Raw genomic sequence first — 18,829 nt, forward strand, 5'->3', positions numbered from 1 at the left:
AAATGCTCAAAAAACGTCTGAAAATCAGGGGCTGTTTTCCCTTGAAATATTATGCCTCGTTTTACGTCTGAAAATAGGGCTACAATACGTCGGCAAACATCTGCCCATTCATTTGAATGGGTTTGCCGACGTACTGTGCAGACAACCTGTCATTTACGCGTCGTCGTTTGACAGCTGTCAAACGACGACGCGTAAAAATACAGCCTCGTCAAAAGAAGTGCAGGACACTTCTTTCAGACGTAATTTGAGTCGTACTTCATTGAACTCAATGAAGCACAGCTCAAAATTTACGGCTGTCAGGGAGGAGGAATTACGGCTGAAACGAGGCAGCTGTTTTCTCCTGAAAACAGTCTGTCATTTCAGCCGTAAAAGCCTCTCACCGTGTGCACATACCCTAATTCTGACACTCACAGGCTTCTGTACATGGCAGACCCGGAGGCCGTTGTCTGGCCTCTGGTTTCCATGACATCCATCGGCAACCCCCACGATATCATGGGGGCTGCCGATGTGCTACAAACCCCTTAAATGCCGAAATCAGCTGCGATGAACCGCTGATCGGCAACAGTGGAGTGTCAGCTATCGAGGACAGTGTGCATCGGAAACCGACAGTGTGCATTAGACACGACTCAGTGAATTCCTGTCACTATGACAGGAAGCCTATCAGGACTAGCTCGAAGCTGGTCTTGATTTGCTTCCGTACGTGACATACCCGGAGGCATTTGTTTGGCCTCTGGTTGCTATGCCAACCATCGTGGGGGCTGCCAATTTGCTACAAACCCCTAATAAACTCAAGACATGTTATTTTACTGTCCATATTTGCAGCATGGACTCGACCATTGAAGTCTATGGGACTGTGAAATATGTGGTCTGCATATGGGTTGCCGTCCGTATGTTATGCATAATTGTAAAAAAAAAAAAAGTGACAGATCGCTGAAATCATTGTGTCTTTCACTTCTATTTGCTGTCCTCACGGAAGGCAAAATAACAGAGGTGACAGGTTTGCTCTATGGGGACAGTGGGCCCCCCTACCTACTGTAGCTGCAAAGGTCGAACATATGGTATGTCTGCCTCTGGCTGTAGAATAGACCTGTGTGCTTCCATATTATATCTGAACTTGGAGGTACACTATAAGAAAATCTTTCCCACTTTTTTCCTTATAGAAATGATGTAGGTCCAATATACATTAGATTGGGATGTCAGTGGTCTCCTTATATTGTACATTCTGGCTTCTCTTACCTTATGGAGCCCACGACAGTTCAACAGAGCTATTAGATGGTGGAAGTTGCCCTCTGTCGTATTCAGCATGGCTTGAACCACTAGTAGGTGTCGCTGGTTGGAAAGTAAAGAAATAAGATAGAGTTTAAATCTATTTTTTAAAAATAAATTAAATATATATTTTATTGTGTTTTACAAATGAGGAACATCCCTATTATTGATAAGTAAAGATCAGATGTGGGCATTGCAGGTGTCCTATCTACCATAGCCTGAGTATACTTATTCATAGAGTAGTTGCTGTACCAGTCACATTGTCCCAGTTAGCAGACAATGCCGGTTAACTACTGAAGATATACATACTATTGTTTAAATGTAGATCTTAGTAGTCGAGAAGATCCCTTTATCTGTAGTGTTCTCGACCAGTACAAGTACCAACTTACCTCTGCTGCTGGAAATTGTGGTATTGCTTCTCTTTCCAATCCATGAAGTTGAGGGTGGATGTTGGAGAGCGCTCTCTGTGACATGGTCAGTCTCTGCATACAAAAATGAGTGTGAATGTCTGTATAGAGGTATAAAGGCCACTGTGTCGGAAAATTATTTTAAGCATATATTTTGCTTAGACATTTGTCTTTAGGAAGAACTTTATCCCATGGACAATGTACATGATAGGAGGCTGTATGATGGCGGTCGGAGTACACTGCAAATCTGTACTACAAAGCCGCAGGAACTGTGTGCCATCGTAGGGTGCGCTGTACTGTTGAGCCCCATAGAAAGCTATGGTGCAATATTACTGCTCTGTGTAACCTCTGTAGGAATGAGGCCAAAGAGGTAAAGAAGTGGAAATTTACTATTCCCAGTACAGAGGACTGCAGGCTGCTCCTGGTTCTCTTTGAAGTAGTCAGGTAGCTGGGGTTGGTGTGTGAGAATTGCCAACTATCGCTCTGCTCTCTGCCAATCAGCCCATAGTGTCGTTCAATGGCCAAGATCATGGAGATAGGCGAGTATACCTGACACTGCAGCGCCTACCTGCCCAATTCAGGTGTCGTCTCCAAGTGCAGATGTCTGATGATGATGAAGGTGCACTTTAAGATATAGGGAACATTAATATGGCATATATGTAAATTCCCTCAGGTGCAGTCAGACTACCTATCCTATCACCCTGGTATGTGACAGGGTTCTATTAAGTATGCACATTATTCTAAGATTTTTAACTTTTTAACTAACTCATACATACAAGTAGAGATGAGCTGGTTTGCTGGGTAACTATCTAAACTTTTGCCTTATTTCCTATTATGGATCCACATAGCCTCCATTGTTAAAAGACTTTGGCTTTTTCCTTTCCTCAGCTGTTTTTTGTAAATGTCCATTTTTTTCTCTATTACTGTGCTAATTGTCTCTTCCTGGTGTTATGTGAGCTGCGCTGTGTGAGTCCACCTCCCCTCTCCTCATGCTGTTTCACTAGTTGCAGCCTCATCCCCCTCCTCCCCTCTCCTCATACTGTTTCACTAAACACTGAGAGAAAAGTTGCAGCCTCATCCCCCTCCTCCCATCTCCCCCGTATTATATTTAGTTTATACTAGGTTTGTTTTTTTTTATGACTGAGAGCCTGCAGAAAGGGGAAGGGGATCTACAGGCTGTTGGTATGTGAGGAAGATGACACTTTTCCCTGTACATTTACTACTGATTTATGCCAAAAAAAATAAAAATCATAAATGATGTAAACATAGAACTGTACCTGGCGGAAGGGGTTTACAACTTCCTGGTTACACGAGATGTAATACTGTAAAATATCTGAAAGATAAAACAGAAAATTGTACAAGTTAGGAAACGTTCAGACAACAGAGATGTTAGAATTGATTTTCCAGGTTTAAGCTTTACAGTCAGAGTGATTCCCATTTAGGGAACAGAATTTTAAAAACATTTTTAGCATCTCTATCAGTCAATGAAACTGATTCAATATGTACAGTTCACTGATACAACATCCTCATTGACAATCCAGAAATCTTTACATAAGCTTTCCTTTATTTTACAAAAAGGACCAGTAGAGACCGCCACGTGAAAAAGAGCCACTGGCTGCAGCAAATGTGGCCACATGGAACAAATTCGAATTCACAGAACTATAAAAATGAAAAGAAAGGACAATGTTTTCATAATACAGCGGGGACTTGTAACCGCAAATTTATGGCATATAAAGGGGTTCTCTGGATTTAGCATATTTGATTTGAAGGGGCTGGGGCTTGTTTGCGGAAGCTTTTCATGATATTATAGCTTGTCCCATTCACGTGAATGGGACAAGCTATAATACCAGATACATCCACTTGATTGTTTACATAGGCACAGATGAGCCGCTGTGCCTTTTAAACAATGAAGGGGATGCAACACTCATGCCAGCTCTTTAGCCTCTTCACTCGGAAGGGGTACTACTGGGGTCGAAGCCCCACCAATCAAATATTGATGGCCTATGCTAAGGATAAGACATCAGTGTTCAAGTCCTGTAAGCCCCTTTAAAGGCATGTTATGGTATATATATAAGAAACTTATTGCCTTACTTATCTTGTTTTGATCTTGAATTACAGTGTCTCTCAGCTTCCATTGTAACCCAAGCTAAATTCAAAAGTTTGCACGCCCCTGAGCAAACATTCTCCCTTATTCTCTGCTTGTTCATTGTCTGGATATACCTTGATCTACTGATTTGCATTCTGAAAATTGTCTTTACACCACAAAACTGTGTAGTAATCTTATTTAAAAAATAAAATAATTCCCAGAATGCTGCACAGGCATGGCATAGTAAGAGCGCAGCTAAGCTGCCAGGGGTTTGAAGACTCAGCCAGCAGAACTGTGAGCTGGACTATAATACCGGCTGTAATTTAGGATCAGTTTAAGATTAGTAATTTAATATATTTACAAAGATACTCTATTTGTTATGCAGATTATATCTAAATGTAAACTGTAAATTATGTTGAACTAGCACTTTCTTGATCTCAACACCAACTAATAAGTGTCTTCTCTCTTCTACTCCCTAAATTACTCTTCTACCTTAACACCCTCTTCACATTTCTCTCCCCTTTATGTACACTGTCGCAACATTTTTTTATTTCTCCAAATCTCCAGTGCAACTAAAATAAAATTAAAAAAATCTAATAAATATCCTACTATTTTGCCTATATCTTCTATGCAGACCTACGTGTCTCCATGGTTATAGACTACAAACAAACCCTGTGTAGTCTGATCCTGTAGTTATTCTGTCTTTTATTTGTTTCATACTTCTTGCTAATGTACTTTTCATAGGTTAGGAAGAAGTAGGGGACAGATGGAAGGGAGAATGACTGCAGGATTGGACTATAAAGGGTTTGTTTGTAGTGTAACCATGGGAACACATACAGTTAGGTCCAGAATTATTTAGACAGTGACACAAGTTTTGGCATTTTAGCTGTTTACCAAAACATACTGAATATACAGTTCTAAAATCAATATGGGCTTAAAGTGCAGAATCCCAGCTTTATTTTGAGGGTATTCACATCTTAATTTGAGGAAGGGTTTAGGAAATACAGCTCTTTAATATGTAGCTGCCTCTTTTTCAAGGGACCAAAGGTAATTGGACAATTATCTCAAAAGCTATTTAATGGGCTGCATGGGCTATTCCCTTGTTAATCCATCATCAATTAAGCAGGTAAAAGGTCTGGAGGTGATTCCAGGTGTGGCATTTGCATTTGGAAGCCGTTGCTGTGAACCCACAACATGAGGTCAAAGGAGCTCACAATGCAACAGACCATCGTTAGGCTAAAAAAAAAAATGAAGAAATCCATCAGAGAGAAAGCGCAAATGTTAGGAGCGGCAAAATCAACAGTTTGGTACATTCTTGAAAAAAAAAAAGAGCACACTGGTGATCTCAAACTCCAAAAGGCCTGTACCTCCACGGAAGTCAACAGCGGTGGACGATCGCAGAATCCTTTCCATGGTGAAGAAAAACCCCTTGACAACATCTACCCAAGTGAAGAACACTCTCCTGGCAGTAGGTGTATCAGTATCTAAGTCTACCATAAAGAGAAGACTTCATGAGAGCAAATACAGAGGGTTCACCACCTCTAATCTGGCCTCAAAAATAGAAAGGCCAGATTAGACTTTGCCAAACAACATGTAAAGAAGCCGCCCAGTTCTGGAACAGCATTCTTTGGACAGATGAAACTAAGATCAACCTGTACCAGAATGATGGGAGGAAGAACGTATGGAGAAGGCTTGGAACAGCTCATGATCCAAAGCACACCACATCCTCTGTAAAACATGGTGGAGGCAGTGTGATGGCATGGGCATGTATGGCTGCCAAAGGCACTGGGTCACTAGTGTTTATTGATGATGTGACTGAAGACAGAAGCAACTGGATGAATTCTGAAGTGTTCAGGGATATATTTTCTGCTCAGATTCGTCCAAATGCAGCAAGGTTGATTGGATGTCGCTTCAGAGTACAGATGGACAATGACCCAAAACATATTGCGGAAGCAACCCATGAGTTTTTTAAGGCAAAGAAGTGGAATATTCTGCAATGGCCAAGTCAATCCCCAGATCTGAACCCGATAGAGCTGCATTTCACTTGCTTAAGACAAAACTTAAAGTGTAGCTAAATGTTTGACAAACTTCTGACATGTCATAGTGACATGTCAGAAGTTTGTATCGGTGGGGGTCCGAGCACGGAGACCCCCACCAATCGCTAGAACGAAGCAGCTGAAGCGTTCTTGTCAGCGCTCAGCTGCTTAGTTTCTGTTCGGCTTTTTCCGGAGGACAGGCTCATAGACTTTGTATTGAGTCCGTACACCGATACATTTATTTCCGGAAAAAGCCAAACAGACACGAAGCAGCTGAGTGCTCACACGAGCGCTTCAGCTGTTTTATTCTAGCGATTGGTGGGGGTCTCCGTGTTTGGACCCCCACCAATACAAGCTTCTGACATGTCACTATGACATGTCAGAGGTTTGTCGAACGTTTAGCTACAGTTTAAGGCAGAAAGACCCACAAACAAGCAACAACTGAAGACGGCAGCAGTAAAGGCCGGGCAAAGCATCACATAGGAGGAAACCCAGTGTTTGGTGATGTCCATGGGTTCCAGACTTCAGGCAGTCATTGCCTGCAAAGGATTCTCTACAGAGTATTAAAAAAAACCATTTTATTTATGGTAATCTTAATCTGTGCAATTACTTTTGAGCCCCTGAAATGAGGAGGCTGTGCAGAAAATGGTTGCAATTCCTAAACGTTTCACAGGATATTTTTGTTCAGCCCCTTGAATTAAACCTACAAGTCTACACTTCAATTACATCTCAGTTGTTTCATTTCAAATCCAATGTGGTGGCATGCAGAGCCCAAATCATGAAGATTGTGTCACTGCCCAAATCATTCTGGACCTAACTGTATGTATGCCTGAATAGGAGCAGTAGACATAAAATGGTAGGGAATTTTAATAAAAACTATTTGTAAAATTACAATTAATTTCATTTTATTTAGTTATTTTTTTGCTCTCATGCTGTATAGATTGACCTGCTTATATTTAATAGATTATTTATTAATCATGATTTAATAATTATCCTTTTCCCTCTATTTTCCTCCTTTCCTGCTATATATTAATTAATTTTTTTTTCATTCGTCATAATTTTAAAAATACTATAAAAAAATATGCCTCCTATATAATCGATCTGCTGCCATTTCTACTGAATTGCCTCCTGTAAGCCTCCTCGTTGCTCAGCGCCATCTCCGGATGGAAACAAGGTATTTTGGCTCCACACAATAAAACTGAAACAATATTCTGCTCATGTCTCATGTCTTCTTGGTAATGTCTTTGCCTCACTATAATGTTTTGGTATTACTTGACAGCCAAACAAACAGTATCACAATTCATACACATTATACCAACAATGCTTTATAATATACTCAGCTCTATATGTTATATAACAGGGTTCAGTATTCAGGATCAAGATCTAGTTCAACATCAAAATCTATAGGCACACAAATGAATAAATAGTAAAGTCATGGTGGGAATATAATATCCGGATGAACTTTAACCAATTATCTTTTAACTTCATATTTGTGCAGTCATGAGTGATTATCTTTTTGTCTTACCTGGACTGATATTTGTGACCACTTGGGTCTGATTTAAAACATATGCATCTGGATCAGAGCAAAAGTCACTCAGTCCCTGCATAGAAAGAAAAAGAAAATCTGATATTTTGTTTTTAATCTGGGTGAAAGAGTATATAGATTTTTGTACCCAATTTTTTGTTGCACCAATGCATCTACAATAAAAAATAAGAATGAAGAAACTTTTCAACTAGATTTGATTAAACATATACTATCCTTTTATATATGCAGAACTATGTTTCTCCATGGTTACAGACTACAAACGCTGCATGTTTGTAGTCATGTGTTACTCCACTCTCTTTGTCCCCTCTTCCTACAAACTTATAGAGTAGAAGAGGAGTAGAGGGAGTGGAGTAAGAGAACTGCAAGATCACACTACACAAATGTAGGTTTTTGTAGTCTGAAACCATGGCGATAAAAAGGACTGCGTAGGGGCTGTATTTACAAAATGGTAGGAGATTTTTTTTAAACTATTTGCAAAGTTGCTACATTTTTCATTTTAGATGCATTGAACCAACAAATAATGGTTGCAAAGTGTACATACCTGTTCACATAATACACAAAAACCATCAACAACTTTTCAAACAATCCAAATAAGAAAAATGAGGTGACAACAATGTATTACAACTCACTAATATCATTTCACTTGACTTACTCCATTACTCCACATGAGCTTTGATTCCTCTCCTCTGCTTCAGTATTTGCCATCAGGTGCAATTCAAACTATATTTAGCTATATTTAGTCCAAAGTGGGAAAAAATGGTTGGCTGGCATAATAAAATTGTTTTTTTCTTCAAAGGGTTTGAAGGTTCATAACTGGCAAAGCAAAATGAGTGCATGGACCCTGTATGGTGCCAACATTTCAAACTGGGGGTGCTTATCTGGGAAATGTTTTTCTGCTACAATTAGGGGTACATCTTGGACAGTATAAGTTACCCCATCATTGATGATAACAGGATTAATTTCAAGAAACCAAGGGATACTTTTAGTAGGACTTTGCAACATATCACAGGCATTGTATTATAATGACAATTTTCCAAAATTGTGATGATGAGTTCACGTTGCTTCATTGCTGTCCACCCATCCAAAAGCTGGTCATACACTGTAGATTGTGGACAGCCAAAAAGACTGATTTAGGACATTTTATGTCGACTGTTGGTACCTTTACATGACATGAACGAGCATGACAGATGCTGACCGAAAACAGATGTCTGTGGAAAAGTTGATCTGTGGTGTTGGATTTTTTTGGTCAAACATGGGTACAGTCCTTGGAAAGTCATTTGTGCAAACCACAGATCTGCATCAACAGAAGGCCAGAGTAGGCCACAGATCAATGCAGAGATCGATCAGTGATTTGTCCTTTTAGCTTATGGAGTTGGTATCTTGAACGACAAGCTTTACAGACCAACTATGAATGACAAGTCGTTCAAGAAAAGGGCCCATCTGAAATCCTTAATATATGGTAAGCTTTAGATCATTAAGCACCTTTGGCATGAGACGTGCACCGTATGACTGTTGTAAAATTCAATTTGCCAAAGCTGAGTGATGTTATGGTTTCATTATGGTACAACGTCCCTGCTTATCATTGCAGACATCTTGTCCATGGCATACTAACCATGATGTATTGAGGCTATTTCAAACACTGAGGCAAACCTGTTGGTATGTACTTATTTTTCCGATTTCCTGCCTCTTGGATAGGTTGTGTTCATTCTTACTGTACTTTTAGTAAATATGCTGTGTATCGAGGACAGACCAAATTTTGTATTACCAATAATAAACCTGTGCTGACACTTTACTGTTTAAATCCAAAATGTTTTTCTGTTGAAAAGTACATTTGAGGTATGAAGTGTATGGAAGCCTCTCATACAGTATATACTATATGCCTGCATTATTATTTGAACTCAGGTAAGGGAAAAAAAAAAAGACATCAAACCACAATGAATGGCATCTGACTAGATCATTCTTGAATCCATAACTATGTGCTCTCTGCATGCTGAAGAACATCTCATCCCGCTGTTTTCCCAATTGACTGAGCAGACGAACGCTTTCACAGTTCAGTATGCATTGACTGAAAGCACCTTGCTTTTACTATTCCCATAATAGTAATGAACTTGAACTCAAAACCCATAGGGAGTTAAACACGGCTTGCGGGAGACAGAGGAGGTGTCTGAATTGGGCAACGGGATTCAGGTTCAGCAGAACTGCATTAATACCTAGTTTTGGAGGCTAATTAAAGCTGACAGATGTGACAGAGGGTGAGGGGTGGGGGAAACCACTGACCCGGCACATAAACAGACCAATTAAATTATCTCGCTTCATGGGACTTGATGGGCATGCAGGCAGGACAGAGAATAGATGTGGGTGGACCCTCCAGCAGAGAGCAAATGAAAGACACAGCCCAATAACGGAGGATTAGACTTATATCCCAGTTTAGAGAACACTCCAGGAGGTTGTCTACAAGCGAGAAGTTGCCTGGATTCTGGAGGTTTTCAGTCAAAGATTTATTAAGTGAGCATCTCCATAAGGATTTTAGAAAATATTCCATTGTTATAGGCAGAGGCGTAACTTGATGCCCCTGGGCCCCAGTGTAAAAATGTAACAGGGCCCCCCCACCTACCATGTGCCATTTATAATACCGATGTCTTCTTATGTGGCAGATTGGATTTTAACCCCCCTCAGGCATAAGGAAACAGGTGCAACTGCTAACTCTGCTTCCCTATTGTAGGCAAATTCTCCCTTACCCTGGAAGTGAAGTCAATATTCTGTCTAAGATATAGACACAGAAAACACTTTATTACCTATAAGAAAGTCTGTAATGCTACCACCACCTAGATCATAGGCGACAATTGATTGAACTGCAGTTATACTACCAATTCTATAACTAGACTTCAGCAAGCAATGGATGGACAGTAGCATCATACAACAGTGCTCTGTCCCAATCTGATGCATGACGTACTATATATTCAAGCTGGACTCCACTTGCAAAACAACTTTTTAATAATCTTATAGAATTTTTTGCCGTTTTCCACTCCAATCCTCCCTTTTTCTTGTTCTGATGACCTCCTCACCAGCAGAGGACAGTAGGGCATCCCAGGAATGTTTAGAGCCCCATAGCTCAGCGATGCTCCACTGCAGTATCATTACAAATTCCAGATATATCCGCAGCAGAACCAAGAAAGTTTTGCCACATATACAGTAACTGTCGACCTCATCAGTAATGTCATATAGCCCATCCCGCAAGAAGAGCAAGGAAGCAGTGATGGCAATCCACAGGGCGTCTTAGTGGTTGTGGTATATTCAGAACCCAATGCTTGGGGTTCAATTCATTCATTGTGCTTTCCTAGGAATGCAAGGTATCTGCTCATCTGTGGAACATTCATAATTTGGTATATTCAGTGTCCATTCCCTATTGATCTATGGTGCCAGCTTCCATGTGGGTGTTAGTAAGTCAGCACTTAGTACATTTAGATCATACATTTAGCAGACCAATCCTTGGCGGTACAGTGGTTTTAGAATCCCCGACTGGCAGAAGCGTTGTAATCCCTTGTGATTTATTTTCCATTCAATCCTTGTCCTTGTGGTCAGAAGCCTGATCGTTCCTGATCGTTCCAGCAGGTTTTCACTGTGTTCAATATCTTTACCGCTCTGGGGCTATTGATGTTATTCAAGTTTAATTGGCTGTCTAAGTGGAGCAGAAAGTGATCCACACTGATGTTATATTCAGAAGAGGGCATCAGTACTTAGAGCCAGAGATTGGAACTTTATCTTTAAATATGGGCAGAGAAAACTTCACGCTCCTTGTGGGTCAAAATCTTTTTTCCACCGTAAAATAGTTTACACAATATATAAAAAAATATGGCATTATTGTCTTTTAATTCTCTCTGTAAAAATGTGATATACTATACAATAATTTTTAACCAGTTATTAGAACAGATTAAACTGCATATTGTAAAAACTCAACACAATATCAAACTTTATTACTTTAAATGGGTAAAACCTACCACGGCTGTGGCCATCTCTAGTCCCATCGACCCCCAGCTGAGTAAGAGTACAAAGAAGCTGACCACTGTCATTCTGCGAGAAGAGATGAAAACAGAAGAAATTTAGAAGCAGTATATTCTGCCATTACCCGCTATAATTATTTTCATAATGTTCCTAAGTTCTGACCTTCTTAAGATACAATGCATCACATAAATGGATGCTCTAAATCAGTGGTGGTCTTTTGGAGAGGTTTTACTATATAAGTACAATTATTACTTTTTAATACTTTTGTTATGGTAGTAATATTCTACATCCACTAGGGTAAAACAGTTAATGGTGATCAAGGAACGAATAATTGTTTTTGTATTGAAAAATATATAACATTTTTATGTCCAGGGATAGGGCGATTAGATTTGACTACATTCAGCCCTAGTAGCAGTATTGTTCTAGAAATTTTGGTGGCTTAAGGACTAATAATACAACCGACTATTGTTTCTCGTTACCTGTTGAATATATCAGTGCGACCTTCCGAAATATTTGGACCTGAGCAAGTGATTAGAACCCTTGATCACCCTACTGTGACCATCAACTTCCATCTATTACCCTAGTGCATACATTTGGTAGGCCCCTGAGGAAGGCTGTGATACTTCTTCTCAAGCACAGTGACCTACGGATTTTGAAATAATGGGGAATAAGATGATCTTTATGCAACCTGTCAACCCCATATGATATATTTAGTGGGTGCATGAGAGGCAGAGGAGAGAATGGGTAGGTAATTATAGAAAAGAGAAGAAAAAAGGACATAGTGCCTTATGTTAACTGAGGAGAGGGGAGCGTGAGATGTGTGTGCGCTCACCTTATTGTGTTGTACAGTCCAGGTACAACACTGGTGTAAACGTATCGACAACAATAAAGTGTCAGCTGCTGCTGTCCCCGGCTGGTAGATGACTTTCATAAGTGGCTACGCGTTTCAATGCCCGTCTGGCATCTTCACGCCTGATGAAGACCCTGGACTGGCGTTAAAACAGGTAGCCACTTATGAAATAAAAAACGTTATAATTTAACCCTTCCGGTCGGGATGTCAGCAGTGCTTCTCTACAATCCCCATTTTTCTCCCGGAAATGATCTCCAGAATGCTAAATGGGGCCTGTGCATTTACACTTATTTATTGCATTTATCCATAATGGGAACCATGCAGTGACTGGTGGGTAGCAGGTGGGTGGCAGCACACTGGTGAGTTTTGGCCTCTTATTCACATGGACTCCTTACAGTAGTACCCCCTGTACTGCCCTGGTGTGTTAAAATAGTAGATGCAGAAGACATATTCCACTTTGTCTCCTCATTGCTTAGTCTAATATTTTGTAAGAAAAATCAGTAGAGGATGCAGCTCATCAACCAGGCAACAGTAATACCACTGAGACTCGTGTCTAGGATATTAATAGACCATAGCCCATCGACTATTGATTTAACAGACAAATGACTGTATCTATTGGTTGTATGCCACAAGTTCCATTTAATAATCCAATACGTCTTAGCAAGCATGTACAGTATTTGAAATGGGAGTCTAATTGGTTCAGAAGGGTATGCCTAGTATTGGCTAAGGGGACATTGCCAATACCAATACTAATCATGACAGTCTTCAGGGAACTATAGAACTTGATGATGTCCATACTTAGTAAATTAGATGCAGTCACAATCACTAGCTATTATATTCATTCTTAAGGCCCAATTACACGGGCCAATAATCGGACAAACGAGCGTTCATATAAACAGGGAAACGATCAGCCGATGAACGAGCAAACACTCATTCATTGGCTGATCTGCTCTTTTATGAAGAATTAAATATCATCGTTGTCGGCAGCGCATCTACCTGTGTTATCAGGTAGATGCACTGCTGACATGATGAAAACATATGGGGACGAGCGATCGCTCGTCCACATACGTAAGCTATCATTGCTCTGTGTGAAATGAGCGCTGATCAACGAGCTGTCTCATTGATCGGCGCACGTTTACACGGCCCACGGCCAAAATAAGTCCCCTGAAGTTCTCCATCACAAACCTCGGACTTCCGGGGTCTGTGTCGGCAGCTCCGGAGAAATGAATGGATTGCCGGTCCTGCTTGTGCGCATGCGTGACCAGCGCTCCTTTCATTTTTAGTGAGCTGCCGACACAGACGCCGGAAGTCAGAGGTTAGTCATGGAGAACTTGGGGGACTTTCAGTCCCCCGTTCTCCCTATCGCTGCAAGCGATCACACATGTATCACCTATCCTGTGGATAGGGGATACATGTCTTTTATTAGGACGCACTGTAGGTCGCATTTGTTTGGGAGGGGGGACGCTGTATGGCGTTCCCTACAGGCGGGACGACGCTGTATGGCGTTCCCTACAGGGGGGACGACGCTGTATGGCGTTCCCTACAGGGGGGACGACGCTGTATGGCGTTCCCTACAGGGGGGGACGCTGTATGGCGTTCCCTACAGGGGGGGACGCTGTATGGCGTTCCCTACAGGGGGGGACGCTGTATGGTGTTCCCTACAGGGGGGGCTGTATGGCGTTCCCTACAGGGGGGGGCTATATGGCGTTCCTTACAGACCCCCCCTGTAAATAACGGCAGACAGCCCCCTCTGTAGGGAACGCCATACAGCCCCCCCCGTAGATAACGCCATACAGCCCCCCCCCCGTAGATAACGCCATACAGCCCCCCTGTAGATAGCGCCATACAGCCCCCTCTGTAGATAACGCCATACATCCCCTCTGTAGATAACGCCATACATCCCCTCTGTAGATAACACCATACAGCCCCCTCTGTAGATAACGCCATACAGCCCCCTCTGTAGATAGCGCCATACAGCCCCCTCTGTAGATATCTACAAAGGGGGCTGTATGGCGTTATCTACAGGGGGGGCTGTATGGCGTTATCAAAAGGGGGGGTTTGTAAAAAAGGCATTATCTACAAGGGGGGGGGGTTGTGTGACACCCAGGGGAGGGGGGGGGCCCCAGTCAAAAGCTTGCTATGGGGCCCAGTCTTTCCTAGTTATGCCCCTGCATATGGGTAGTATAATATATGGGACATGTCAGAGCCTGTGCATAGTATTTGGAGATCACATAATATAAGCATGGCCTATTACATCTGATAATGAATTTATAGATAATGGAATGCTGAACACACAGAATCCAGGCCAGTCTATGGCTTCTTATTACTGTGGAAGAAGCTATGTTGCCTCTGGTTCAACAAAAACAGGCGAACCAAAGCTTGAATGATTTATGTATCACATTAGACTCACACGTGTTACTGTATCAGCTAAATTCTATATTTTTTTGCACTGGAAAGTATTGGTCAAAAGCAAAAGGATTTATAGGATGTCCCATCCCCCGTTTTCCAATTATGCATTCTCACTGATTAAATGACCATGTCATTGATTTTGTAATGGCTAAAACAAGTTTCATTCAACCTAATTTACTTTCTTATAAGGATGTAAATCTTATACAGATTTGTATTCATCTTTGAGTTCTTTGTCTTTTAGGGACATTTAGAGGGATACAGAAAAAACAATTGCCTTTGTAACTTCTGGGGTCTGAAACCCCAAGTAAAAGGGAAGTAGTTATGGCTTTGAAATACCCTTGTGACCACCTGTACCTATGTTTGCTATATATTTGGTGTACTGTGCCTTTAAACACTATTGTTATGGGTTGTTGTTTTTGCGGTTATGTGTTGTTCAAACCGGTCATTGTCTGATAAAGATTGGAGAAGATGTGCTGCATACAAGAAGAGGGTGGTTGATCTGGCCACCAAAAACATTGTGTATATTTTTTATTTTGTTGTGTTTATTCACTACTTTTGTAAGGTAAGGAAAGATGCTTGGCCTGTTCCAATTCTAAATTCAGGGATGTGTGGCCTGGATGCAATTTTGGGCGGCACATCCTGCTCTGTAACAGGGTGATGGCGGATGCATGAACATGTGCATGTCGTCACACCCAGGGGTTGGCACTTAGGGTATTAAACAGTGGTTAACCTACCAAATAGTTTTCAGTGTTGGGAGGAATTTGGCTTGACCTGAGCATTGTGTGCTTTTGTCAAGAATAGGCGTCATTGTAAGAGCGAAAGTTGTAAAAGTTGCTTTGGAGGTGGAATGAGTTGGAGAGACCGACTGCTTTGAATCTGGAACTGAGGAGCCTGAGTTTGACTGGTGAGCATCAATCCAGTCAGTATCCATCCTTGTGTCTGGGGTGACAAGAGGTTATGTGGGAGGTCGCACTATACGGATAGCTGGGCTGGGTAGTGAAGGGTAGAAGGGACGTAGCCTAAGACAGTCAGTAAATGGTGTACCAGCAGTGGCCAGTTGGGATGAGCCTTGGGAAGAGTCCTTGGAAAGAGTCGGTCCATGTGGAGGTCTAGAGGGCCTATTTACAGTGCAGCCAGCAACCACCAAGAAAAAGTGGCAGCCACCATGTTAAGGCTGACAAGGGGCAAGCAGATAAATCTTCTATCAAGGAGGGGTGCCCTTGACCTAGTGCCTGCCGGTCCCAACTAAAAAAAAACAGCCATCTTGCCTGCCTGTAACTTAGTCTGTGCCTCTCAACAGTGAGAAGATTGTATATATCGTAACTAAGCTTGTGCCTCCTAGAGTGGGAAGAAGTGTATAATATCTGTGGCCGTGTGCACCATCAGGGCCGGCAAACCTTAAGTTCAAGTAAAGTTTAAAGTTTGGCATTCAAACTTTCTGCTTCATTTCATCTCATCCATGCAGGGTACCCATCATCTTGTCCCACCCTCCACAACCTTACACCTTTACAATAAGGAAAGTTAGGTGCTATTAATGCTTAGTTGGAATTAGAGTTGAATGTAGGTCAGCAAGGATCCCATGTCGCAATTTACAGTAAAAGCTTCCCACCTTCTTGCTTGAGCTCATGCCTCGTGTGCACCTAGCAGATATCAGGGGACCTGAGTAGTAGGGATCATTGGCATATTAACACTGCCAATGGGGCCCTCACTGCACTGGCCCCATAGGAACCGTTGGCTGGTTTGCCCGACTGATATTCCTCCCGATTCCCGTATACACATGCATGCCCGGCCTGTATTCCACATGGGGAGAGGGCAGTAAGCTGCTGCCAGTTAAATGTGGGTGCAAGACCTAAGTCATTAGTGTCATTATCCATTTGACATAATGGTAAGAATAAGTGGGTAAACCAAACCCAGAATAATCGCATCAACGTGAGAAACACATAACCCTTTATCCCAACTACTACACGGGCCAGCTGTGATATATAGGATTGAGGATACATGTAATGTTGGGTTGAATATGGCCCAGAGAATAATTTGGACCACAATAATAATCTCTATGTGCTAATAATCATTATCATTATTTGATATAACTGGTATCACTTACACTATTTGTGGAACTGCAGTGCTCAAAATTACCAGGACTTTCAATTCACAGCCTACCAAAATATTTCTATGAATAAATCTTGAGATCAGCCCAACATCATGATAATTAGTAATGTGACATCTAAACTCACTTCATATAAACCTAGCCTCAGGGGTGTAGCTATAGGGAGTGCAGTAGTAGTATTAGTAGTAGTAGTAGTAGTTGCACCTGGGCCCTATTGCCTCTTGCCTCGTCTGTACACATGATAGGTGGCAGACACAGCAGAACACTGCATTTCACCAGGGATAGCTATTTCAGCACTAGTTGTCTCGTCATGAGAGATAACATTTACAAACCGTTGCTACACCCAAGATATTACTACTCCCTGTTGAATAATTACTTAAAGCACAGTGCTTACATTCTGATTGCATTTGCTTTACTGACTGCATTACACTGACTGAACACAAGGGGGCATACTCACACAATAACAAGCCACTTGATCTGTTTGGCCAGGCCGAGTAAGGTGAATAGACAGATAATCAGATCCAAGAGAAGCAGCAGAATGTAAGCCAACCACCTGCAAATGCAGAAAGCAAAGGAAAATGCACAATTGAAATACATGTGACAGCATGCGACAGGCGGAGGCGTGTGCCTGAAATCAAATTTATTGTATGCAGTCTCCTTGATTTAGGTACGGACCTGCTATTCTAAACATGATAATGTCTGTGTTGAAGCACCACAGAGTATTTCTCATTCAGAACATATTGTTTACGAGAAGGCACAGAGAGCAGCGGGCCCCCGGCCCCCCATGCAAGAACAGTAAGTGGGCCGCTTGCTCTTGAATAGCTCAGCATAGAGAATCCCCACTTTGGATAAATCCTTGCTGATCCCAGCGATCAGGTGTAATTTGTGCAGTAAGTGTTACATTTCCCTACAACGCCACCACAGGGTAAATGTAGTATTACATAGTGCCCATTCAAAGCAATGGGTTGTTGCATTACACAGTACACGTCCTCCAGAGTTGGAGATGATCTTTATAACCACTCTCTACTCTGGCCAAGAGATGAGGATCCTGAACATGAGACCCGCTCTATTAATTTAGAATTCCCTAATAGACTATATGAAAATGGGTTTTATAAACTAGACAACCTCTTTATGTCTTTCAAACAACAATGAAGCTGTAGGAAGATGATTTAAGGGGGCATGGAGCCCTATATCTACTGTGCCCTAGCTGCGCAGGTTGCACATATGGTATGTCCACTCCTGATATTATGGCTCCAAAAACAGCAATGGTTTGTGATGGAAATAATACATTTTGAGTCAAACCTTATTGTTGAATGTACCGAAGGCACATAAAGTCTAATGCAAACTTGGCAAAGCTATGTCTGTGCAGAATCACAAAACCCAATTAAACTAAAGGGGGAACTAATTCTGAAGTAGAAAATGTATATAGAGGTGCAGCTTATAAGAGGACCTCCTAATATTAGTTTTTTATTTCCTGTTCCTTATATAGCGCCAACATATTCTGCAGCGCTTTACTGAGATTCTCCCTATCTCACACACTAGGGTAAAAAATTTTTTTATAGGAAGCCCACTAACCTATCACTATTGTTTTGGAGTGTGGGAGAAAATCTACACAAACACAGGGAGTACATGCAAACTCCATGTTGATGTTGTCCTTTGGATTCGGCCCCAGGACCCCAGTGCAACACATGACCCGCCATGCTGCCCATGTATGTAAATGTTTCTGGAGATTCCCAAAGCTGGAGATAAGATATTGGTCATGGGGGCAGAGATTTTTCCATTGAAGAACACTACAGTCAGACATGTTTCTATGACATGTCAGGAGTTTAGTTATCCTTTAAGTTTAGTGTCCACATAAAAACCCTTTTTAGTTACTCTTTAAGTTTTGTGTCCCCATAACTGAAAGAATCTAGTATAGAATACGGTTACGAAGGGGTATTTCTTGCTTTAGAAACCATTTTGCTCAGGTAGAAGGACCGAACTTGAACTTTGCCCACTAAAAAAAGGATTGATTCAAATGGTATTATTATTATTTTTTTTATAAAACTCAGTTATTTTTTTTGAAACAACACATAGGAAACAGAAAAGGTCAACATATTGTCCTAATTTGTAAAATGTGG

At 41.5% G+C, this 18,829-nt stretch overlaps 1 protein-coding gene across 2 annotated transcripts in view; it reads right to left on the bottom strand.

Annotated features, from left to right (window-relative positions):
- The window catches only part of TTYH1 (tweety family member 1), a 132,276-nt gene that overhangs the window by 24,021 nt on the left and 89,426 nt on the right, over positions 1 to 18,829 (bottom strand). For both annotated transcript variants that reach the window (XM_075839885.1, XM_075839886.1), the window contains exons 5-10: positions 17,167 to 17,262; positions 11,340 to 11,412; positions 7,321 to 7,396; positions 2,951 to 3,006; positions 1,656 to 1,748; positions 1,237 to 1,329 (exon numbers count right to left, since the gene is read on the bottom strand). In XM_075839885.1, coding sequence (XP_075696000.1) covers positions 1,237 to 1,329; positions 1,656 to 1,748; positions 2,951 to 3,006; positions 7,321 to 7,396; positions 11,340 to 11,412; positions 17,167 to 17,262 — 487 coding nt within the window. The remainder of the gene's footprint in view (positions 1 to 1,236; positions 1,330 to 1,655; positions 1,749 to 2,950; positions 3,007 to 7,320; positions 7,397 to 11,339; positions 11,413 to 17,166; positions 17,263 to 18,829) is intronic.

The sequence above is a fragment of the Rhinoderma darwinii genome, chromosome 10 (assembly GCF_050947455.1).
Source record: "Rhinoderma darwinii isolate aRhiDar2 chromosome 10, aRhiDar2.hap1, whole genome shotgun sequence".
Taxonomy (NCBI): Eukaryota; Metazoa; Chordata; class Amphibia; order Anura; family Rhinodermatidae; genus Rhinoderma; species Rhinoderma darwinii.